Here is a 22,427-nt window from a genome sequence, read left to right on the forward strand (position 1 = left end):
CACAGAGGACACTCGACCGTTATCTCAGGCCTCACAATTTCTCCTTCCCCTTCCACAAGAATAAACCACCGCGTGCGAACGCTAAAAATGCCACCTCTACCTCCTCGCCAAAACGAAAATGACGAGCACAGCGGCGTGAACAACACCTCAATCGATTTAACGTTGACGGAATCTGAGCTCCAAATCATCCACGCCTTTCGCAGTCTCACGAATCCCGTCATCGAATGTTCGCACATGCTCTCGCCGTTCGCGGCGTACATCTCCCACCAGATGGCGATGACCACGTCGCAAATCACACGAACGACGTGGTTTATCGCGCGGTACTGGTGGTTGAGACATTCGAGGCGAAGGTACGGACCCGTGGTTGCCTCGCTGGCGATTGGCGGGGTGGTTATGCAACACAAACGGAGGAAAGTTGGAGGAGCAGTTGGGGAAGTTGGTGGGGCAGTTCCCCTGATGTGCTCGACGACGGGATTGGAAATCGGGAAAGGATTGAAACTGTTTTTACACTTAGCGAGAAAACTAACGACCCCAGATCCGCTTCCAGAATTCACCGGGTCGATGATACTCTTCGTCGCCGCGTTTGCGCCGCACAAAGCGTTGGTTCGACGGTTTTTGAAACTCGCGGCGAAGGTGTGCAAGATACCGAGGATACGGAAGACGTTGCAGAAAAACGGGAAGAAGTTGGCGAAACTTTTGGCGCAGAATAAAGCAAAGAACGAGGTGTTTAGCTATCGCCAGGCGCTGAACGAGGCGTGGAAAGAGTTGGAGAGTTCGCTGGCGCCGGACGTGTTGCAGAGCATGCGGGTGGCGGAGAGGAGGGCGGCGGCGATTGCGCACGGCGCGTTTGAGGAGGACGACGCGGACGCGTTGTTTTTTAGCGAAGAGAAAGAAGATAGCGATGATGATGATGACGATGAGGTCACGCGTAACAATAATAATAACAGCAGTAGCAGTAGTAATAGTAGCGCGAATAATGAGTGGAGGAGAAGGAATAATAAGTTTGGGCCGAAACTCCCCGAACGAAAGAAGAAGGAGAAACAGGAGCAGCCGCAGCAGCGGCACAAGAGGAAACCGTCGACGTTACAACGCGTCGGATCGTTGGTAAACGTGGTCACGGGTGGTGGGAAAGGTAAAGGTGACTGTGGCGATGAGGATATAGGAGTAGAGGGAGAGGATGAAAACGATGGGAGTAGAGCTCTGGTCACTTTTGATGCGCTGCAAACGCATAAGAGTCCTCGCGCCTCGAGAAGCAGATGGTTCGATACGCCCTCGGATGCAGAAGAGGAAGATATAGACGAAGAAATCGACGATATTATCCGGAATCGAATCGCTAGAAATAATAATAATAATAATAATAATAATAACAGCAAAAGTAAACGCGCAGTTGCGAACAACAAGAACAAAAAAGATAAGAGTGGCTCGAACGGCTTAAAAAGGAACGGCGTTTTGTCCATCGTTCAAAGATCGGTGTTACACTTGGTAGAGGATGTGAGGTGTTTTCCGCAAGACGCGGTCGATTACGTCTTCCTCGGCGACGCTGGATTACCCCTCGCGAAACTTCCGAGAGAGTCAGAGGTCGAACGGTTCATCCGCGCGATTGAAACCGAAGCGAAGGATTGTTTCACGCACGTCCAGTTGGCGTGTTTTTTGATGCAACGACAAAACAAAATCGACATTGCGGCCGAAGCCGTCGAACGGTCCGCGAAATGGAGAAGCGGATACAAATTTCTCGACGACCGCGCGTTGAAAAAGTTTCAAAATGTCATCTTTCGTCATCGAAGATTACCGAGAGGGGGCGCGCAAGTCATTTTCCGTTTGCGCGCGGCGCACGATATGATTTTGAAGAAATCGAGCATGGATTCCTCTCTGAATTTAGAGATTGTTGTCTGTGCTATCGTCTCAGTCGTCGAACGCGAGTGGCAGAAACTTCGCGCGTCTGGGAACGGACGTTTGCGTGGAGGTATCGTTTGTGTCGTTGATTGTGCTGGGTTGGATATAACCGCGCTTCCGATTTCGCTCGTCGCCGCGACGTTGCGACTTTTAGACGCTAACTATCCAGAGTTAGCGGCGGAAGTACACGTCACTTCAGTCTGGTGGGCTGCGAAAAGAGCTCTGAAAGCGTTACTCGATGGCGTCTCGACTTCGTCAAGAGCTCGCGTGCACATTTACAAATCTGGAAACAGCGGAACGGAGAAGTTACTGGACCATTTCGCGAGACATCAATTGCCTTCCTGCATCGCCGGAGGCACGTGTAAATGCCGAAGATGTAAATCGCTTCCCACCGCGCAAATGTTTCGCACGAGAGAAGGGACGTGGCGAGACATTCCTTGGGGAGAAATGAATGCGAGTCAACGCAGACAGTACGTCCGACATCATTTCGTGTACCTGGTTGGTTTGTGTGCGTTTTACCCGATGCACTTTGCACGGATGACTGCGCACCCTTTCTTGGTTTCCGCGGTAAAACTCGATTCGCGAATGTCGCGGCGAACACGAATAATGGTGTGGCGAACAGTTATGAGTGCCATCGTGTTGCTCGTCACGTTTTGATATGGCAATGGATGGAATCGAACCCGACACAAGTTGAGATCATTCGCGACGACATCAGCAGCAAAGTCATCAACTTGCGGGAGAAAGGTAAGGCGAGAATCGACGATCTTCAAAGGAAAGCCGTATTGGCGCGCGATAGGTTCAAGAACAGTAAATTGTAGATTTAAGTGTTACAATGTGTAGTTTAATTTTCAAATAAATTGTGTAGTATCGTGTAAAGCGTGTTTCTCTTCTTCTTCTTTCAGTCGTGTCGTATCGTTCAATCTTTCTTTCTTAATAGTTTCCACCATAACCGCCTCCGCCTCCGCCACCACCGTAGCCGCCACCACCGTAGCCGCCACCACCGTAGCCGCCACCACCGTAGCCACCTCCGCCGCCGTAGCCGCCTCCGGCTCCGCCACCACCGCCTTGGTTCGGACATTTGTTTGCGAAATGACCCGGCTCGCCGCACTTATAGCAGTTTCCTGAAGCGCCGCCGCCGCCACCACCACCACCACCGCCATATCCACTACCACCACCATAACCGCCGCCGCCGCCGGTGGTTTGTTGGTTGGGACACTTAGACGCCCAGTGTCCTGGCTCACCGCATTTGTAGCAGTTCCCGGAAGCGCCTCCTCCGCCTCCTCCTCCACCGCCGCCATCACCGCCGTAGCTTTGTTGATTGTATCCACCAGCGCCACCACCCATGTTACCACCCATGGCAACGCCCCCTTGGCCTGACTTCCATTCGTTCGTTGCGACGGACGGAGCGCCACCGCCACCACCTGCCGGGCGATCGACTTTTTCTTCCAAGATTGACTCGCCGTTGTGAAGTTTTTTCAACTTTTCAATCAAGACTTTCGACTCGTCGGCAAAGTTTCCGTCGCAGATTGGTTCAACCGACTGAATCGTGTACTTCACGCGCGTCATGTCGTTGTACGTGTCTTCGTTAACCTTCAACTTGAACTTGTACTCTCTCCACCTGATGTCGTCCCTTTTTTTCTCAAACGCGTGAAAGTCGGTGTCCAAGAGATGTTTGAAATCCGGCGCCGGCATGCCAAATAACTTTTCACCAACCTCGCCAAAGACACTCGCCATTACCGCCCCGGAATAATCCGCCAATTTTACGGTACACAGGTATCTCCAATCCACCGACGGTATTACGGTATCGTAGTGTCGTTCGCATTCCCACATGCCGTTCATTTCGTTCTGGCGCATCTTCTTTTGACACTTGCGTCCGTCGTGATCCATAGGGCAGGCGGGATACATCGGCCCATTGTCACTGTTGTGAATGTACGTGATCGAACCCCTGCAAACGACCCAGAATGCATTGCTGCACCCACCGTTCGCGGCTTCGTTTTCGATTTGTCGAATGGTGGCAAATCTGTCGCCTCTTCCGCCGACGGCGCCAGCTCCGCCCATGCCGCCGGAAAGGACTTGTACGTCCTCCGTCTTTCCGCCAGCGTCGTACCACGATCGCAATTGTCCCGCTTTCGGATGATCTGGATTCACATCCATGACAGTGTTGTTTCTGATGGACAAGTTCTTCCCGTTAAACTCGCCGACGCACGCGCGCTTGCACGCCAAGATTGGGTGCTGGTTCTCGAAGAGCATCGTCTCGAGCTTTTGACCGAGACCGTCGGCGTGTTCGCCCCACAACGTCAACTCCACTTCCGCGCTGGAATCGTCGCGAAGCTTGATCGAACGCTTCGCTTTCTCGCCACCCGTTCGAAGCATTTGCATCGAAATCGGACTTACTTCGTGAACGACACCCATGACATCGATGGAGGTATCCTTCATCAACGTCTCGATTTCTTTGATGTTGCGGAAGTTGTATTGCACCTTTGGGATTTTCATCGCACCCTGGGCGTTCTCCGGCAACGGTTGGACGACTGTGTTGTGATCCAACTTCATCTCGTACGCACCGATCGCATATCTCGGGTTTCGAGACGCCGTTAACGTTGCCTTTGAAATCTCGTACACCCCGTATTGTTGCATCTTCTCCGCCAAGTTCAACGCGCAGTCGCCAAAGCACACGACTTTCATTTCGCTGCCTTCCGCATCGACCACGTCAAAGCCGAGAACTTTCCCTTCGCCTTTGGCGTTGTGCCACGTGCGCACTTCAATCGGCGTCGTCACGCGAACGCACACGGACCAGCCTTGTTGGTACGGGTTCAAAGCTTGTAAAGGCGTATAATTCGTCGCGCCGCCGTACTGGGTGCCTACTTTCCCGGTTGGACCACCGCCTCCGGCGCGATTACCACCGTAACTGCTCCCGTAGCCCATATCGTTTTGTTTCGCGCCCATAGAATCGTACCCGTTGCCGCCTGCGCCGTTTTGGTTTCCGCCACCATGACCACCGGCGCCTCCGCCGTAGGGATTTTGTTGTTGTTGTTGCCCGTACGCGCCGTGTCCGTACCCGCCCCCGCCGGTACTCTGATACCCGACGTTACTCTGCCCAAACGGCTGCGCCGCGAACGGCTGCGGCGGATTCCCACCACCAATCGTCTGCTTCTTCGCGTAATTCTGCGGGTTCCCCATGATCGATTGCTCTTGAACGAGAACTTCCAACTGCGTGATAATCGGCATCACCTTGTCCCCGACCATGTTGTACATGACGTCCAAGACGCGCACGACGGTGTACTTTCGCAGTTGCTCTGTTTTTCACAAACGTATTCAAAGAAAAGAGAGAAAGTGTGAGTCTCCGACAAAAGGCGCATTTGAAGTGGTCCTTGCGTAAAAGGATAAAGATAAGAGAGAGGAAGAGGAAAACCAAACGCTTCTCTATCGTCGAGACGAAAAGAGGATTTCGCTCGAGGAGGCACCCCCCCTGTGTTGTTTGAAAAACATACCTGAAACGATCAACGGATTCAACTTTGGCGAGCACATCGCTTGAGAATACGAGGCGCCATCGCTGTAATAGTAATAGTAATAATAATAATAATAATAAGAGTCGCACAAAAAAGAAGGTCAGCGAATGATGATGTCGCGTGTTCTCTCGCGCGCATCTCTTTAAAGCAGAAGAAGAAGACGAAGAAGAATCGTCTCTCAAGCCGCTCGAGAAGAACGAAGCGACGGAGTGAAAGAAAAGAAATTCAAAAAGTGCCCAGATTTGAGATGCGATGATTTCCAAACAAAAAACATACCTGATCATGACCCTGTATCTCGTGTTCTCCGCCGATTCCGGTTCGCCGGTCGTGTTCTTAATCTTGCGGATGTCTGCATGTGAGAGAGAAAGAGTGATGATGTGTGAGTAAACGGAAAAGAAGAGCGGAGAAACATCAAAAATTGAATCTCGCGCGATTCTTTTGTATTCAAAAATTCGATCTCTCTCGCGCAAAGAATGAATCGATTCTTTCGAAGAAGAAGAATAGAAAGCAAGAGTATCGTTTAATAATAAAAAAAACGTAAACAAAACAATTACCTGCTATTTGTAGCACCGGTTGAAACGCCGAAGGATCCGGTCGCTCTTCCAGCATTCGCGCGAGAGCGTTTGTCGTTAATGAGGGTGATGCTGCCACCATGATGATTCTTCTTCTTCGTCGTCTGTTTCTTTCAACTCTGACGTTTTTTTGTTTTTCGAGTGAAAATTTTTTCTTTCCTTCTCGCACATTTTTAAAACCCTAAATAGGTATTCAATGGCGTTTTTGGTTCAGATGGAGGAACACCTCGCACACAAAAACAGCGCACGACGAAAAGATATATATAATAAATGTTGAGCGGCGTTTCGGCGCGTTCTTCTTCTTCTTTAAAGTCTCTCCCTTTTAAAACGATTTCGAGAAGGAGTTCTTCGTTTTTAGCGTCGTCGTCGTCGAAGAATTCGTCGTCGTTCTCTTTGTGTTCTTCTTCTTCTTCTTGTTGGAATAACAACTGGGACGAACAAAGAAGGACGACATTTACGTCATCGATATCTAAAGAAGTCGAGAGGATTAGGAGTCGCGCAAAAGCGAGCGACATCAGCAGCAGCTCTGGCACGACGAGTCGCACTGAAGAGAAGACACCCCCACCCGCTCAAACGAAAAAAGATTTATTCCGATTTAACTACGAACACGACATACGCGAAACGGAGACGATGTTACCTTTCAACGCGGATAAATACGGAGGCGTGGTGGTGAACAGCGACGAGTACGATTACAAAACGGACGAGGAATTCACGCTCGCGTTAGACGAGAGCTTAGAATCGTGGAAAGAATCAAACATACGCGGGTGTTGGGTGAAAGTGCCAATCGCAAACGCGAGTTACGTGCCGATTGTCGTCTCGAGAGGGTTTCATTTTCATCACGCGGAGAAGGAGTACGTGATGTTGACGAAGTGGTTGCCGGAGAACGAGGAGAACAAGTTACCGGCGGCGGCAACGCATCACGTCGGGATTGGCGCTTTTGTGACTCGAATTAATCCAACAGATGAGAATAAGCGAGACGTGTTGATGGTGCAAGAATTGAGAGGTCCGGCGGCTGGGAGAGATTTGTGGAAGTTACCCACGGGTCTCTTGGACGTCGGCGAAGACGTTCCGGAAGCGGCGGTGAGAGAAGTGATGGAAGAAACCGGCGTGAAGGCTGAGTTTGTGAGCATATTGAGCGCGAGACACTCGCACGGCACGCACTTTGGGCGAAGCGACATGTTCTTCGTCGTCGCGTTGAGAGCGTTGAGCGACGAGTTGATTCGATGCCCGAAAGAAATCGAGAAAGTCGAGTGGAAAGATTTAGAGTTTTTCGCGAACAATCCGAAAGTCCAAGAAGGCACCGCCATGTGGGCGCTCAACAAAAAGTGCTACGAGTTCGCGCAAGGGAAAATGACCGGAATGCAGAGCGATTTCTACCCAGCCGGAATGAATCGGCCGAAACCGGTCCGAGTGTATTTCGGCGAGGAGAAGAGCGGCGGCAGTAAACTCTGATGATGATATGTCGCTTTATTTATACTTACAAGCGCGCTTTATTTTTTATATCTTTAAAACGTAGATGTCATTCGCCGTGTTGTTATTATAGTAGATACAAAGATATAGTAGCAGAGAGGTGTTCGTACGTTCGTGCGTTTCTTTTTGGTTCCGCGTGCCTTCACTTTTGACTCCTCCGCGTAACCGAGCGAAACGTGTACGTTTAGTACGTTTTGTACCTCTTTTTCTTGTCGGACCAAAACCTCATTAATTTTGTTAAAGTAATGCACGCGTTTATGACAACAACAACAATAACAACAACACCTATTTTACGCCGGCGAGAACACCACGCGTGTTGCTCTTCGTCATCCTCGCGAAGAGTTCATTTCGGCGCTCTCGCGTCGTCGTCGTCGTCTTTAAGTAACAACAACAACAATTACAATTTGGTTAACGGGGAAATCAAAACACAACGAAGCGAATGTTTCTCGTGCAAAGCGCGGATATCCTCGTCCTCGAACATTACTTTGCGATTACTCCCTTCTTCGTCGCGTAGTAAAAGTGCGAGAAGAGACGTTTCAGTCGCCGCCAGATGGCGGTTTTGGCGGAAAACAACCAAAGAAGAAGAAGATTCCCCGTGGTGGCTGATGGATGAAAAAGCGATGAAACGGTTCACGGACGAAGGGAAAGAGGACGTGTTTCGCTTACGCACGACAAACTTACCCGGGATGTCGGAGGATAAGATGACGCCAGAAGGCGCGGCGGCTGGAGCGTTATTGTTAGGTTTAGCCGTGTGGGCGTTTGTGATCATATTGAAGTTGTTGGCGTTAGTTTGGGGGATCTTATACGCCGGGGTGAAGTATTCGGCGATTGCGGCGGTGCTCGTGTTGCTCGGGATCGCGGCGCTGTGATTTTTAAAGATTTGTTTTATCACGTGTAGATGTATAGTAGTGATTTGTAGTAGAGGTATGTAGAAAAAACGTGCACGTATTGTCTCTATCAACCATTACTTTGTAGAATCTTGGAAGGCGCGACGGCGTGGAATGGCGCGAAGGGGATAGGCAAGCCGATGCCGGATGGGTCGTTTTCTGGAACGTACGCGTTTATGCGTCGGTGGCCGTGTGTTTGTTGATGTTGTTGTTTTCGCGGTGTTATTGGTGTTATCGTTATCTGATCTGGGCTCTTTTTCTCTTGCTCTTTTCTTTCCTTCGTCTCTCTCAACTCTTCTCGAAGCGTTTCAACCTCGCGTTCGTTCGCCACGCGACACGCTTTGCTAAAGCCCAACTCCGCAGTCGTGGCTATTGTTTTGCGCGTCATCTCTCGTATGCCTCGGTTTGTCGCGTGCATGGCTCGAGCAACTTTCGTTCGTGCAAACAGCGTATCCGCGTCCGCTTTTTGAAAGCGATGGATCTCGGCGTCCAACGCTTGGAGGATTTCAAAGAGAAGTTTCCTTCGACGTTCGACGCGCGCCAGCCGCGTTTCCGTTTCGGCTGTTTTGGCGACCGCTTCGTTCACTTCCGCAGCAAGCGAAGGAACGAGCCGAGCGCTCGTGGTACTTTCACCTTTCTCGTCGTTGTTTATCAGATTGTCCTTTTTGTTGTTGTTGTTGTTATTGTTGTTGTTGTTCTTCTTCTTTTCGCCGTGGTCGTCATAATACAGGTCGTCCTCTCGAGTTTCGTGAAGCGACGTCAAGAAGGAAGAAAATATGTTTGGCGACAATTTCTTCACGCGTTTCTCTCTGTTTGGATCCTCTAAAAGCCTCGACACTTGACGATAGTTTCGTTTTTCGCTTCTCAAAGCTCTTCGTAACGCAACGAGAGTGTTCTTCAATCTGGGCACCCTTTCGCTCTTCGTCGCTCGAGCCGCTCGTTTCGTTCGTTTCACGTCCGCGACTTTGTTTGAAAGCCGTTGTGTCTCGATTTCACGATCACGAATGAGCGCGTCGATTTCGATGGATTTGTTTTCGGTCGCGTCGCTGAGATTCAAGGCGTTTTCGAGTTCGTCCTCGACGTCGATGAGTTCGTTCGCGGCGCTTTCTTTCAAAAGTACGATTCGGTCCTTGTCTTCGCGTTCCGATGAAGCCAATTTTTTCGAACGTTCGAGCGCGTGTAAGTGTCTTTGCATCGCAGTTTTAGCTAAATTTATTCTTCGAGTGGCGGTTTCAAGTTCGCGGATGGACGCGTTGACTTCGCGTGTTTTCTCGTCCAACGCTGGCTTTTCGCGTTGGCGTATCTTCGCTTTCGCTTCTTCGCATTTTCTTTCCACATCGTTCAACGTTTTCAAAGACTCGTTTTCGCGCGTTTCCGAATCTACAGAGAATGACTTTTCTTTAGTGGTTTCACTCTGTGCTACATGTATCTTGTGTCGGATGTTCTCTCGCGTCTCGTGTAGCGCACTCACAAATTTTTCCATGGCGCTTAAACGCACGAGCGCTTTCGATCGCGCCGCGGCGAGCTCCGAGACCGTCGTATTTTTAACTCTCACTTCACTTTCGATAAACTGCAACGAGTCTCGGACTTTTTCGACGTCTCTCTTGGCATACGAAGCGTTTTTGTTCATTTTCAATTCAATTTTTCTCAGTTGCTCGACCGTTCTCGAGCTCTCTACGATTTCCTCCTCCAACTCGCGAATCTCTTCTCGTTTGTGCGCGTCCACGGATTCGCTCTCCTCGCTTTTTGCCATCCACGTTTTGCTTTGCTCTCTCGCCTCGTCCGTCTTTGTTTTCTGCTCTTCGCGTTCTTTATTCAATCGTTTCAGTACTTCCTCTCTTTCTTTCTTTTCTTCTTCGACCGTTCGTATTTTAGCTATTAAAACGTCTCGAATCGTTTCCGCGAGCGCGTCGGTTTCTCGATAGGTTTGTTTCAGTTTTCGTAACACTTTCAATTTCGATCCATCTTCGCGTTGACACGCGCGCAAAACAGACTTCTCGATATCTTTAGCTTCCTCAAAGAGCAATTGCACGTCGCCCTCGTTCCTTTGCGTGGCCAACCGAAGATTCTTCTTCTCCTCTTCTTTTCGAGACGATTCGAAATCGAACCGGTGTTTCGCCTCGGACAGTCGCGAAGACGCGGCGTCGTACTCCGACTCAATCGCGTTTAGTTTGCGCGTTTGAGACAGCTCCACATCTTTCAAATCTTTCACAGCTGTGGAGAACTGTTTCAATTCAGCACTGTCTAACGTCTCCAATCGCGCCTTTTCTCCTCGCAAAATCTCTGTCGTCTCGTCCAATTTTTTCCTCGCGTGCGCCGGCGCCAGCATCGATTCGGCGCAAACTTTCTTACACTCGGGCAACACCACCGATTCCGTCTCGTTCGTTTCTTCTTCCCGCTGTTCCGCGTTTCCTGTTTCTCTCTTTAGCTCGCATCTTAAATCTTTAATCCGTCGCATCGCCGCCTCGGATTCATCTCGAATTTGCGAAATCTCCTCCTCCAAACTCGACTTCACGGGAATCAACGCTTCCAGTCGCTGCTTCTCCGCGTCCTCGAACGCTTTCAATTTGATTCGTTTTTCGCGCTCCAGTTCGCTCACTCTCGACTCCACTTTCTCTTTCATCGCGCGTGCTCTTCTCGCGTGCTTTTTTGCGCTCTCGATCGCCTGTTCGCAACATTTCGTTCTTCTTAGTATTCCGTCCTCGTTTTCCTCCTCCTCTTGGTCTTCTTCTTCCCCTAAAACTTTCATCGCTTCGTTCCTACTCTCCATCGCTTTCGCGCGTTTCTTCAACCGTCTCTTCGTTCTTTTTGACCGTGCGGTTGCTTTTCGCAACGCGCGTAACGCTTCGCGCAGTATCGTCGTCGTCGTGCTCGTCTTGTCCTCCTCCTCCTCGGCATTCTTCTTCTTCCTCTTCGTCTTCTCTTTGTCCTCTCCGAGAGAAAAAGCCATCGCTTCCAGGTGTTCGAAATTTTTTTCCTTTGAAGTCTCGTCGTCTTCATCGTCGCTCTCCAAATCGTCGTCGGAGGAGGAAGAGAAGGATTCGAAGGATTCGTCGTCGTCGTACTCGTCCTCCTCGTCGTACTCGTACTCGTCAAAGCGCGTCGCGAACATTTCTTTTTTTGGTCGTATTTTTTCCCGGAACGAGTCTTTGGTGAAAAATATTATAAAAATAGAAACAAGAAGAGGGGTGGGCTGCGAGGAAATTTATTAAGAGCAAACGAAGGGTACATCTCTCTTTCTTTCTCTCTCTCTCTCTCTCTCTGTGTATGTGTGTGTGTGTTTATCTCTTATCAATCTAGTACATCTCTCTTTCTCTCTCTCTCTGTGTGTGTCTTTGTCTGTGTGTGTGTGTTTATCTCTTATCAATCTATTTACCTTCTCAGTCGCTTTTGTGCTACTGGATTATACACCCTCGTAGAGTTGGAAGCTCTCCTCGTCATAGACGCCCGAGAAACCAAGCGTATTGTTCATCCGTTGGTTCTGGGCACCCTTTTTCTTGCAAGTAGTATAAGCACTCGTGGTGCTCTTTGTAACGAGTGAAAGCGATGAATCGCCAGTCGTTAAGAGGCACTTTCGCCTCTTCGATTAAGTATTTGAGGCAATCGAGTTTGCCGTACATTGTAGCGGTTGCCACACAGTCGAGCTTTAATGCATCAGATATCTTTCGTTCTTCAACGAAATATTTAAAGATGTTTACGCGACCATTTAGTGCTATAATTTGTACCACTTCTTCTTCCGTCTCTCGCGAAGGTTTCACTTTGTCGAAAAGAAACCGAAGACAGTCGAGGTGTCCTTCATTAACAGCTCGAGTACACGCCTCTTTTTCATCATACGGACCATCATTGTCAAAGCAATACTTCAGCATCTCGAGATTACCTTTATGTGCTGCCGTATTAATCGTCCACTCATCCCACTCGCACTGTTTCACTTCTCTCGCCCACTTGAGAAACTCGAGTTTGTTCGTTGCAGCAACTTCCCTGCAAAACCAGGCTTGATCCATCACTCTTCCTAAATCATCTTTCTCTCCCCAGGGCATGTGATCCCACAGCCATTCCAACGTCGAAATCGACGAACATTCGTAAGCAGCCCAGTGTAATTCCGATACGTCTACCCCGGCGTACTCAAGCACACCCCGACTCTCTCTATTCACCAATGCAAAGAACCACCGATCCGTCCCGTTCAATTTCGAAATCACATGCGAGACAAACACATCCTTTTGACGCAACACCAATCCCGTCCACAACTTGGTCGGTCCAAGCTTTATCCTCTCCATTTCTGCAACAGCCTCCTTCACGGCCTCCATCACGGCCGCTTCTTTCTCCTTTTTCTTCTTCCTCTTCTGCGCGCCGGAGAGTTGTTTCTTCTTCTTCTTCTTCTTACCGTCGTCCATATTTCCTTTTTTTTTCTCGCGCGAAAAAAAATGTGCGGTCGCGAGAAAAAAGAAGAAAAGAAGAAAAGAAAGAATTTAATTTTCGACAAAAAACAACTTCTCCTCCGACTCTCCCCTTTGGGTCGTCTCGCTTCTCGACGTTCCTCCAAACGCACACCGCGCAATACTCGAGTTTTGGTCCGCTTGCTTCGAATCGGGTCACTCGTTTAGTAGAGGTCTCTCTTCCTCCTCTCAAAGTACGCATAATAAAATTGGAGAAAGAATGCCAAAGGCAAAACCCAACAACAACAACAAAAAGTCATCACAACAACCTGACCCCATTGGGGATGATCTCGGTGCGTTGGAAGACATCTCCCCGCAAATCGCTTTACAAAAATGGTCCTCCGACGTCGTGAATCGTCTCGGGGTGTCGTCCACCTCGCTATTTCACCCAGACGCGAGCGGCGATTTTGATGTGCAGTTGGAGAAATTAATTACCAAGAACCGAGAGAACAACAACAACAACAACAACAACAACAACAACGATGCTTTGAAAAGGAGCAAGTCGAACACGTCGAGCAGTCAATCGAAATCGCCGGGGTTATCCTCCGGAGATCCGATTAAATCGGGAGATTTAGCGCACCTTGGGTTTCCTTTTGACGGCCAAATTGGGAAGGATGAGCTGAAGGAGAGTTTGCGAGAGGCGTTTCGGGAGATGTCGGACGTGAAGGTGAAACCGATGAACAATGATAACGCGAAGAAGAAGAAGACGAAAACTAAGATGATATCAACAGCGACGACGGCGAGGAAAAGTGGGGGCGAAGTGGCGAGCCTCGACGACGCGTGGGCGAAGATTAACAGCGGGAAGAAGAGAGGGAACGACAACGACGCCAACGGTAGAGGGAAGGATGAAACGACGTTGGAAGACGTGATGATGGACGTGGTGATGGCAAATAACGCGAAGAAGATCGGTAATGGTAATGTAAAAAGAACGGCTACGGCGTCTTTGATTATGGCGCAAAAATCTTTGTTCTCGGCTGGCGCGCAGGACCTCGCGAATACGTTAGGGGTGGCGCACACGCAGAACGCGTCGTCCATGGAGCAAATGGTCAACGAGGCAAACTTGACTTCGTACGATACGGAAATGGCGAAGATGTTGAGTACGTTTGGAAGTGGCAGTGGTAGTGGTGGCAACGCTTTCGATCAGCACGCGAAGAGGACGAGTTATAATCAAGCGCTCGAGAAGGAGATGGACAAGAAAAAAGAGAATAAGAAACCGCTTCCTACTCCATCGAAGAGAAAGCAAAAGGACGACGGAGACGATGATGCCGCCAAAAAACAGAAACGCAACAAAGATTCAGAAGAAGCGAATATGAAGAAACGTAAAGTGTCGAAAACCAACGTTCCGCGCGTGGAAATCGACAACACCCAAATCGTCGAGTTGACCAAAGAGAACAAAAATTTAATCGTCACGCCGGGCGGCATCAAAGACGCTCTTCCCCCGCGGAAAAAAGGCCGTCGTCCGAATAACCCAACCGTCGTAGAAACCGAAGAAGAGACGAAACTACGAGCGGAGGAGCGCGTGTATAAAAACAGACAATCTGCGGCTCGGTCAAGAGCGAGAAAATTAAAAACCATAGGCGAGTTGCAAGAGGAAATTAGTCGATTGACGTGCGAAAACGACGCGATGCGAGACTTGTGTAAAGACAGTGGCGTCACCGAGGCAACGATAACAACAAAACTGAAAGAATCGGAAGCGACGAGACAAAAAGAGAAGAAAGAGCAAGAGGAGCTCGGCGCAAACGTCAAAAAGTAACGAGTAGTTGGTTCGTCTCCTAATAATAATAAATAGAAGAACTTGAATAAATATTGTAGTAAAAAGCATTGCACGTTAATAATATTAATAAAAGAACAGGGACTTAACTGAACACCTTCCCGTTCAAGAAGTCTTTCAAATCGTCCAACTCCTCCGCGCACGCCGAATGCGCCATGCCTCCGTAACTCTTAAACTGAACATCCATCCCTAAAGATTTCAACTTCTCGCTCGAGCTCGTTCCGTAATCAAACCGTAAAACTGCATCCGCCGTGCCGTGCGCCTGAAATACTTTCACCCCGGACTTCTCTTTCGAGTACGAATCCGCCATCGGTAGATACGTGCTCAAACCGACGTACCCGCCGATATCGTGCGCGCTCGTCATCGCGTGCGTCAACGCTATCGCTCCGCCTTGCGAGAACCCGCCGACGACGATGTTCTTCGCCAAAACGCCTTTCTTAATCTCCTCTTCCACTAAAGAATCCACGTATCGACTCGCTTTCTCAATCATCCCTTTATCGTCGATCAAACTTTCCCTCTCTAACGCGTTCATATCGAACCACCCGGGCATGGACATTCCGCCGTTTAACGTAATCGGAATAACCGGTGCGTTGGGGAATATCCAACGGCAATTTTTAATCTCCCCTAACGCGCTTTGGTTCGGTATATCCGACCACCCGCGTCCGGTATCCCCTAACCCGTGTAAAAAAATGATCGATTTATCGCAGTTTCCGGTTGTTGTTTCCACCACGAACGGAGGTGGGGAGTTGTATTCGGTAAACGATTGCGATGACGAAGAACTCGCCATGGAAACGAATCGGTAACAACACCCAAACGCAATCGACGCCGTGGTAGCTAACACGCCAACCTTAGTACTCCCGTTGTTTGTGTGACGTTTAAGACGGCGACGAGTGCTGCTCTCTGATGCTCTGGTCGTTGATGTAGCGGAAGAAGAGAAGAGCGCGCGTGCGGCTCTTTGCATGTTTACCTTTGGAGAAAAAGTCGAAAATCTCCACAACTTTGGAGTAAAACTCACGGACATCGGACGAGACTTATTACGAGCGAGAGCGCCTCTGAGTTTCGGATATTTTGTCGTCCTCTCGGTGGTGCATGTCCCACGAGCGCGCCTCTTCGTCCTCGTCTTCTTTCGCGGGCCTCGTTTCGTCTGAATCGTCGTCTGAATCGTCGTCGTCCGTATCTGAGCAGCGGACGAATTCCATCCACAAAGCGCTCCTTCTCCCTCCGAAACAGACATCGATGGAAACGTCGTCATCACCAAAACCACCACCAAAACCACCAGTGCATATGACTTCTTCGTTTGTGGACACTGTTACTGCGGATGACGACGATATCGAGGAGGATATCGACGAAAGAAAAACGAGTAGAAAACAGAGGTATTTCTCGGTGTTTTTGTTTACCACAACCTCGGCGTTCTTATACGCGGACCAAAACTTACTCTCCCCGAACTTATCCCAAGCGGCGGAGGAGTTCAACTTTTCGGACCGCGAAAAAGACGTGAAACTGGCCGGGTGGTTACAACTGGCATTTTTCGTGGTCGGGTCGCCGGCGAGTTTAATCATCGGGTGGATGTGCGATAAGACGGAGAGCCGCGTGCGGTTGCTGTTTCTCACGACGTTGATCGGCGAAGGGCCGTGTTTAGCCACGTATTGGGTGACGAAGTATTGGCAGTTGTTCATGCTGAGAGCGATGACAGGGATCGCGGTGGGAGGGTGTTTACCTCTTTTGTTTTCCTTGTGCGGGGATTTGTTCAGTCACAAGACGAGGGCGAAGGTGGCGTCGTTTTTGACCATCGCGACGGGGGCCGGAATCGCGTTCGGGCAAATCATGTCCGGCGCGGTCGGGCCGAAGTACGGGTGGAAGGTGCCGTTTGTCGTGAGCGCGGCGCCGGCGGTGTTTTTCGCGTTTTTGACGTGGATGTTAGTCGATGAGCCGGTGAGAGGTGGAATGGATGTCAAGGTGAACGGGAATCATTTTGGACATCAAAATCGGGCGGCTTCGAGAGGAGTAGGAGAAGAAAGCGAGGAAGGAGGAGTAGCGATAGGAGGAGAGGAGAAAAAGAAGAAGAAGAAGCAGAAGAAGAGTAGCCGCAAGGATAGTAGTAAAAGTAGTAGTAAAAGAGACGAAAACGAGGACGACATCATATCGCAGCTCTCCGTCTCGGATATTGAAATCTATTCGGGTAAAATGGACGTGCAAAAACTCAAAAGACAACTGCGAGTGAAAACGAACGTGTTGGTGTTCATCCAAGGCGTATTCGGGACAATTCCGTGGGGCGTTTTGAACGCGTACTTTGTGGACTATTTACACGCCAACCGGGGATTAACAGTTGGTCAAGGTACCGCGGCGGTGACTTTATTTGGTTTGGGTGGTGCTATTGGCGTCATCGGCGGTGGCGTTTGGGGGCAACGTTTGTACAACAGAAACAAAAGTTCCGTGGCGGTACTCATGGGATTGAGCACTATGCTCGGTGCTTTACCTTCGTATTATTTCGTCAATTCGACGTATTTCGGTCCATCCGAGTCTCTGTTATACTTTTCATGTTTTGTGACTGGGATTTTGTGTTCCTTGACGCCACCGAACGTGAGAGCGGTGTTGATGAACATCAACCCGCCAGAAACTCGAGGCTCGGTGTTTGCGTGTTACTCCCAAGTGGACGACATCGGAAAAGGTTTAGGCCCAGTATTCATAGCCGGTTTGATTGTCGTTTTCAACGGACGACAAATCGCGTTTAACGTAGCTTTTAGCATGTGGTTTATTTGCGGATTATTTTTGTTGATGATGAAAGGAACGATTGAGAAGGACGCCGAGACGGCTTCGAGGCAAATGGAAGCGGAAATAGTACGAAGTCCGGCGAGAGAGAGAACTCAGAACGAAGAAGATAATAACGTTTAAGAGATTGAAATAAATAATGCGTATCGTAGTCGTTCGTTCGTCGTAAACAAGAGTAATGATAGTGATAGTGATAGCAATAATAAAACATAACATAAACCTTTCTGTCTCCGCTGAACTCGTAATTGTCTCGCGTTTCGCTTGTTCAGCGCTGGCGTTTTCTTTTCTCGACGAGACGAACGAAAGGGTGCTCAAAACGAAGCTTTCAAAAACGACGGCATAAAAAAATTAAACACGACCGCAGCTGCGCCTGCGCCCATGGCTACATCCATCGCGCTCACGTTCTTCATGAAACTCACGTTGTGCATCATCTTCACATCCCACATGGACGAGGACAGTCTCGCCGATTGCGTGTTCGTGTTCTTCTTCTCTTCCTCTACCGCGTCTTCTTTCAAAGTGTCCTTCTTCGCCAAATTCACCGGCGGCGGCGTAAACAAGTACGATTCTAACGCGTCTTCTCCTTCTTCTTCTGCTACATCTACTGCTTCGTTGTCATTCGCGAGAACAACAGATTCAACGTTTCCTAAAACTCTCTCCTCTACCTCGCCTGGCGTCCCGCACTCGCTTTCGCTCAACTCGTACGACACGACTATCGGCGACGCGGCGAAACCGGAGTCGACGACATTCATCACTTCTTCATCATCATCATCTTTATCATCGTCGGTGGTTTTTGTCGGCGTTTCCGGTTGCTCTTTCTCTTCTTCTTTATTCTCGTTGAACCCTCCGACCGGAAGGAGGACCGGAAGGATCAGGTGGTCCGCCCACTCGTCCAAGGCGGATTTCGAGGATTTCGACGAGGCAGGCGACACAGAATCACTCGCCGAGGACGGCGGAGGTGCCTTGGACCCGCCTTCTCGTCGTTGTTCAAACGCCTCGTCGTCCTCGAATATCTCCACCGCTTTCAAAGAAACGCCTCCTGTGTTGCTTCTTTTCGCCGAGGAGACATCTGCGGTCCGGAACGGTTTCAAAGTCTTCCCCCGTTTGTTGGACTTTCCCGGGGAAGCATTCGTCACGTCGCCTAAAACAGTTTTAGTATTCTTAGAATTCGTATCATTATTCATAAACTTCTTCTTCGAGGAAGCAGACGAGAGTTTCTTTTTCAGCTTCTTCAACGCGCCCATTCTTCTTTATATTACGTGTGTGTGCTTAGAGCGCGCGCGTAAGAGTAAAAATCTCTTCTGTTGAAAATGGAGAAAAGTTCCCCTTTGCCTTAAATTTGTATGCTAAACCCTAAATGTTTTTTTCTGGCTTTTTTCTCTCTCTAATCCATCCACCACTTTTGTCTTCATTTTGCGCGCTTGACAGACACGGAAAGAGAGAGTTTAAAGCACACACATTCATCATCATGTTCGGAAACTCTTCCTCTTTAAAAGACGAAGAAGCGAATACTAATTCGAGCGACAAGCAAACAACAACCGCGGCGCAACTCGCGGCGATGCAACAAAGAAAAGATAATCAATACCACGCTCGAATGGCCGTGTACGATTGGCTCGATCGTCTCGTTCTCGATAAGAAACGGTTTCTGACGACGTTCCTGGCGTATTCGTTTTGCGTGTGCGTGCTCGGCGTGTACATTGGCGACTGGAACTCGGCGACGATGCCGGGGAGAGAACAAGGGCAGTGGTGCGCGATGCAAGCGAAGGAATGTAAGAGGCAAGCGGACGTGTGTTTGGTGTCGGGCGGGGCGAGAGCGGGCGCGAGCCAGCCGATGGTTGGATTGGATAAGGAGAGGGCGTTTATGGACGGCGGGGATATCGGTGGGACAGATTTTGATGGGGCGGGTGTGCCGCAGCACATTCAGCAAATGCACTCGGAATGGACGCAATCGAGAGATAATCGCGCGGCGACGGTGGCGAGATTGAAGGAGTTGCGGGTGAATTTGTTGTGTCACGAACTTAGAGTGCAACAGCAAAGGAAGAAAGGAGCTTTGGATTACGATAGAATTAACTCGTTCATGGGTAAGGCTGGGAAGGCGAGAGAGGAGTACGAGAAATTAGAAGCGGTAGTGAAAGTTGTGTATCCAGAGGTTATACCGGAGGTTGAAGAGCTCGATCAAATGAAAAATCCCGATTGCAAACACGTTCACGGAGGACGAGTGTGAAGATGATGCTTTATTGGAGGAGGAGGAGGTGATCTGTTATTAAAATACAAATACATTATGTGTATATATATACATGCATACTAATATACTACTCGATACGTTCGTAACAATTCTTCTACTATGAATACTTAAATCAGTGTTCGTCGTGATGATGATGTTGATGATGATGATGTCCCTCTTCCTCGTGACCTCCGCAACACCCGAACACGGCGTGCACTTGATACACGACGAGCACGCCCAATAGAACACTCATCATGTCTCTCGCGTACGGCCTTTTGTTACCTTTATCTCGGTGCTTCCCCTCCTCCTCCTCCTCCTCCTCCTCTTCCACCGATACGGTCACCATTTGCGATATCGACACGAACACGAACCCGGCTGCGCAAAACGCCTCCAATCCAACCTCCCACTTCTCGCTCATCTTCCCGACGTGCCAAGCAAACACCGTCCCTACAATCGAGAGCGTCGCGGATAAAAAGTTAAACCCTAACGCGTGTCCATGCGAAAACCCACAGTTTATTAACACGCCGTAATCGCCAATCTCTTGCGGGAGCTCGTGCGTCGCCAACGCCGTCGCGGTCGCCAGGCCGGCTTTTCGTCCTCCTTTTTTAAAAGACATCGCTAACGCGACGCCGTCCGTAAAATTGTGCAACCCATCCGCGAATAAGTTCAACCATCCTCCAGACGCGATGTTCTGCCATCGAGTGTGACCAGGATGATTCTTGCCGCTGCCATCCTCCTCCTCCTTTTGACCTCCTCGAGTTCTCCTTTTCCTCCTCCTCTTCGCGACTCCATCGTCATCTTCAGAAGCAAGACTCTTCGCACGTACTCTCGCACGAATGAAGCAATCGAGCGCATAGAACGTCAACACGCCGCTCAAAAAACACCCGCCGGCAAACTCTCCTCCTCCTCCGTCGAGTTTCCCAAAACTGTTCGGAATTCCGTGCGTGCACGCGTCGGCGAGTAACGCTCCGCTTCCAAACAAGGCCATCGCGCGCGCGTTTGATTTCTTCCAACTTGTTGATGAAGAAGATACAGAAGCGAGAGAGGAGAGGCGGGTTAAAATCGGCGCGATCGCGCACGCGACCAAGGAGACCAAGGAGACCAGAAACGATGCCAAGAGAGGTTCTGCAATCGATTGTTCAGCCGTTCTCATCGTCATCGCTCGTTCGTATTTTGTGTGTATCTTTTTCTCATCGTCACAAAAAATGACGCAAAACTTTGGTGTTTTTCTCATCATCATCGTCGTCCTTTTCCTCCGAACGGTACGCGTCGCTTTGTCGTCACCATCGTCTCAAAAACTAAAGAGAGAGTCAGACGGCGCAAAACTTCTGGTCGTGATCGGTTCTGGCGGGCACACCGCGGAGATGGTGCATATTTTGCGGTCGTTTTTGTCAGACGAGAAGAAGACAAAGAAGAGAGATTATTTTTCCAATGTGTTTCCCAAACGAGAGTATATCTTCGCGGTTTCGGATACGACGAGCGTGGCGAAAATCGAGCGATTCGAGCGGGAAGAAGTGCAAGGAGGAACGAATGGCGAGTACAGGAATCATTTCGTCCCGAGAGCGAGAGAGGTTGGACAGAGCTATTTCACGAGCGTTTTTACAACGTTGTTGGCGTTTTGGCACTCTTGGAGAGTGTACTGGAAGACGAAACCAGACGCGATATTAACGAACGGACCCGGGACGTGCGTCCCGGTAATCTTGGCGTGTTTTCTCGGGAAAGTGTTCGGGTATAACAGCGCGTGTAAAGTGATGTACGTGGAAAGCGTGGCGAGGACGAGACGGATGAGCTTGAGTGGGAGATTGTGTTACGGGTTAAGGTTGGCGGATGTGGTGTTCGTCATGTGGCCGGAGTTGAAAGAGAAGTATCCACGGAGTCGGTATTGCGGGAGGATTTATTAGGATGTATTAGGATGTTAGATTTGCGTGTAGACGTGTAGTAATTATTGGTATTTGGTAGATAGTTTTCAGTTCCGTTGTGTGTGTGTGTGTGTTGCGTGCGCTACTCCTCGTGTTTCCTTTCTCTCTCTCTAATTTTCTTCTTCTTCTTCAACCTCGCCGTCGTCCATCGCGTATCCTTTCGAATAGCACTGTCTCAACATTTCCTTCTCTCCACTTTTTTCCAGTTGAAACCCAATCGCGGCCATCGTCGTCCTCTCCGAAAACCCGAAAAACTGCGGCCCGCTAATCCTTGTCCCTAACCGTTTACTGATGAGCAAATCGTACCACGGCGCCGTCGGCGTTTCTCCGACGAACGTCTTCCCGGGAGCTTCCTTATCCGTCACTCGAAACATCGGCCTATCCTCGCCGTCTACGATTTCCATCACATACACTCGTCCTTGAAATACTTTCTCCGCTTTATACCCGATTAAATACGGGTGGTGATACAAACATCCCGACCGCGACCAAAACTCGCTCGCGAACCGTCGCCGCCCTCCGCTTACTACTTCGCCAACCTCTACGACCGTGACCGGTCCGTTCGTTTTTGGCGTTTTCATCGCGAACGGTCCAAACATGCCCAGAGAGTTCGGGAATTCCTCTCGGACGTTTGGAAATTCCATCCCTCGAGTTTTCGTGTGTGTCGTTTTGCTCGCTCTCTTCCGCTTTCCATCTCCGTCAAACAGTTCGTCTCGTTGCACTTTTTCCGCCGCTTCTCTCTGCGCTCGTTCCTCGCTCGTTTCGTTTTGCATCATTCGTTGTCTCCTCGTCACTCTCGGCTCAGAAGGAGAAGAAAATTCCGTTCTCTTTTTACTCACGTTGTTGTGCTTCTTCGTCTTTGTCTTCTTCTTCGCGTTTTCCAGGTCTAACTTCTCTCTCGCGACGTCGATTCCGAGCGCTTTCAAGCGCGCTAAATTCATGGACACTTTCAAGTCTCTCTCGATTTCGTACGCATTTTTATTCGAATT

At 49.6% G+C, this 22,427-nt stretch overlaps 15 protein-coding genes across 15 annotated transcripts; 7 read left to right on the forward strand and 8 right to left on the reverse strand.

The window, feature by feature from the left end:
- Positions 1 to 87: 87 nt before the first annotated feature.
- Bathy02g01930 (predicted protein) lies at positions 88 to 2,550 on the forward strand (the record flags this gene model as incomplete). Its single annotated transcript, XM_007514855.1, has 1 exon — positions 88 to 2,550. The coding sequence occupies one exon, from the start codon at positions 88 to 90 to the stop codon at positions 2,548 to 2,550; it is 2,463 nt and encodes an 820-aa protein (XP_007514917.1).
- A 273-nt stretch (positions 2,551 to 2,823) lies between these two features.
- Bathy02g01940 (predicted protein) lies at positions 2,824 to 5,145 on the reverse strand (the record flags this gene model as incomplete). Its single annotated transcript, XM_007514938.1, has 1 exon — positions 2,824 to 5,145. One exon carries the CDS (start codon positions 5,143 to 5,145, stop codon positions 2,824 to 2,826), a length of 2,322 nt encoding a protein of 773 aa, XP_007515000.1.
- Positions 5,146 to 5,843: 698 nt separating this feature from the next.
- On the reverse strand, positions 5,844 to 6,053 carry Bathy02g01950 (unknown protein; the record flags this gene model as incomplete). The annotated part of the gene is made up of 1 exon (XM_007514874.1): positions 5,844 to 6,053. The coding sequence occupies one exon, from the start codon at positions 6,051 to 6,053 to the stop codon at positions 5,844 to 5,846; it is 210 nt and encodes a 69-aa protein (XP_007514936.1).
- Positions 6,054 to 6,241: 188 nt separating this feature from the next.
- On the forward strand, positions 6,242 to 7,423 carry Bathy02g01960 (predicted protein; the record flags this gene model as incomplete). Its single annotated transcript, XM_007514635.1, has 1 exon — positions 6,242 to 7,423. The coding sequence occupies one exon, from the start codon at positions 6,242 to 6,244 to the stop codon at positions 7,421 to 7,423; it is 1,182 nt and encodes a 393-aa protein (XP_007514697.1).
- Positions 7,424 to 7,686: 263 nt separating this feature from the next.
- On the forward strand, positions 7,687 to 8,310 carry Bathy02g01970 (unknown protein; the record flags this gene model as incomplete). Its single annotated transcript, XM_007514441.1, has 1 exon — positions 7,687 to 8,310. One exon carries the CDS (start codon positions 7,687 to 7,689, stop codon positions 8,308 to 8,310), a length of 624 nt encoding a protein of 207 aa, XP_007514503.1.
- An 88-nt stretch (positions 8,311 to 8,398) lies between these two features.
- Positions 8,399 to 11,440, reverse strand: Bathy02g01980 (hypothetical protein TERG_00084; the record flags this gene model as incomplete). The annotated part of the gene is made up of 1 exon (XM_007514963.1): positions 8,399 to 11,440. The coding sequence occupies one exon, from the start codon at positions 11,438 to 11,440 to the stop codon at positions 8,399 to 8,401; it is 3,042 nt and encodes a 1,013-aa protein (XP_007515025.1).
- A 325-nt stretch (positions 11,441 to 11,765) lies between these two features.
- Bathy02g01990 (predicted protein) lies at positions 11,766 to 12,719 on the reverse strand (the record flags this gene model as incomplete). The annotated part of the gene is made up of 1 exon (XM_007514698.1): positions 11,766 to 12,719. One exon carries the CDS (start codon positions 12,717 to 12,719, stop codon positions 11,766 to 11,768), a length of 954 nt encoding a protein of 317 aa, XP_007514760.1.
- Positions 12,720 to 12,981: 262 nt separating this feature from the next.
- Positions 12,982 to 14,514, forward strand: Bathy02g02000 (unknown protein; the record flags this gene model as incomplete). Its single annotated transcript, XM_007514812.1, has 1 exon — positions 12,982 to 14,514. One exon carries the CDS (start codon positions 12,982 to 12,984, stop codon positions 14,512 to 14,514), a length of 1,533 nt encoding a protein of 510 aa, XP_007514874.1.
- Positions 14,515 to 14,617: 103 nt separating this feature from the next.
- Positions 14,618 to 15,553, reverse strand: Bathy02g02010 (carboxylesterase; the record flags this gene model as incomplete). The annotated part of the gene is made up of 1 exon (XM_007514873.1): positions 14,618 to 15,553. One exon carries the CDS (start codon positions 15,551 to 15,553, stop codon positions 14,618 to 14,620), a length of 936 nt encoding a protein of 311 aa, XP_007514935.1.
- Positions 15,554 to 15,621: 68 nt separating this feature from the next.
- Positions 15,622 to 17,424, forward strand: Bathy02g02020 (major facilitator superfamily; the record flags this gene model as incomplete). Its single annotated transcript, XM_007514921.1, has 1 exon — positions 15,622 to 17,424. The coding sequence occupies one exon, from the start codon at positions 15,622 to 15,624 to the stop codon at positions 17,422 to 17,424; it is 1,803 nt and encodes a 600-aa protein (XP_007514983.1).
- A 188-nt stretch (positions 17,425 to 17,612) lies between these two features.
- Positions 17,613 to 18,542, reverse strand: Bathy02g02030 (unknown protein; the record flags this gene model as incomplete). The annotated part of the gene is made up of 1 exon (XM_007514554.1): positions 17,613 to 18,542. The coding sequence occupies one exon, from the start codon at positions 18,540 to 18,542 to the stop codon at positions 17,613 to 17,615; it is 930 nt and encodes a 309-aa protein (XP_007514616.1).
- A 350-nt stretch (positions 18,543 to 18,892) lies between these two features.
- On the forward strand, positions 18,893 to 19,522 carry Bathy02g02040 (unknown protein; the record flags this gene model as incomplete). The annotated part of the gene is made up of 1 exon (XM_007514791.1): positions 18,893 to 19,522. The coding sequence occupies one exon, from the start codon at positions 18,893 to 18,895 to the stop codon at positions 19,520 to 19,522; it is 630 nt and encodes a 209-aa protein (XP_007514853.1).
- A 133-nt stretch (positions 19,523 to 19,655) lies between these two features.
- Positions 19,656 to 20,510, reverse strand: Bathy02g02050 (zinc/iron permease; the record flags this gene model as incomplete). Its single annotated transcript, XM_007514752.1, has 1 exon — positions 19,656 to 20,510. The coding sequence occupies one exon, from the start codon at positions 20,508 to 20,510 to the stop codon at positions 19,656 to 19,658; it is 855 nt and encodes a 284-aa protein (XP_007514814.1).
- Positions 20,511 to 20,727: 217 nt separating this feature from the next.
- Positions 20,728 to 21,423, forward strand: Bathy02g02060 (predicted protein; the record flags this gene model as incomplete). The annotated part of the gene is made up of 1 exon (XM_007514848.1): positions 20,728 to 21,423. One exon carries the CDS (start codon positions 20,728 to 20,730, stop codon positions 21,421 to 21,423), a length of 696 nt encoding a protein of 231 aa, XP_007514910.1.
- Positions 21,424 to 21,551: 128 nt separating this feature from the next.
- Bathy02g02070 (predicted protein) lies at positions 21,552 to 22,379 on the reverse strand (the record flags this gene model as incomplete). The annotated part of the gene is made up of 1 exon (XM_007514704.1): positions 21,552 to 22,379. One exon carries the CDS (start codon positions 22,377 to 22,379, stop codon positions 21,552 to 21,554), a length of 828 nt encoding a protein of 275 aa, XP_007514766.1.
- Positions 22,380 to 22,427: the final 48 nt, after the last annotated feature.

The sequence above is a fragment of the Bathycoccus prasinos genome (assembly GCF_002220235.1).
Source record: "Bathycoccus prasinos genomic : Chromosome_2".
NCBI lineage: Eukaryota > Viridiplantae > Chlorophyta > Mamiellophyceae > Mamiellales > Bathycoccaceae > Bathycoccus > Bathycoccus prasinos.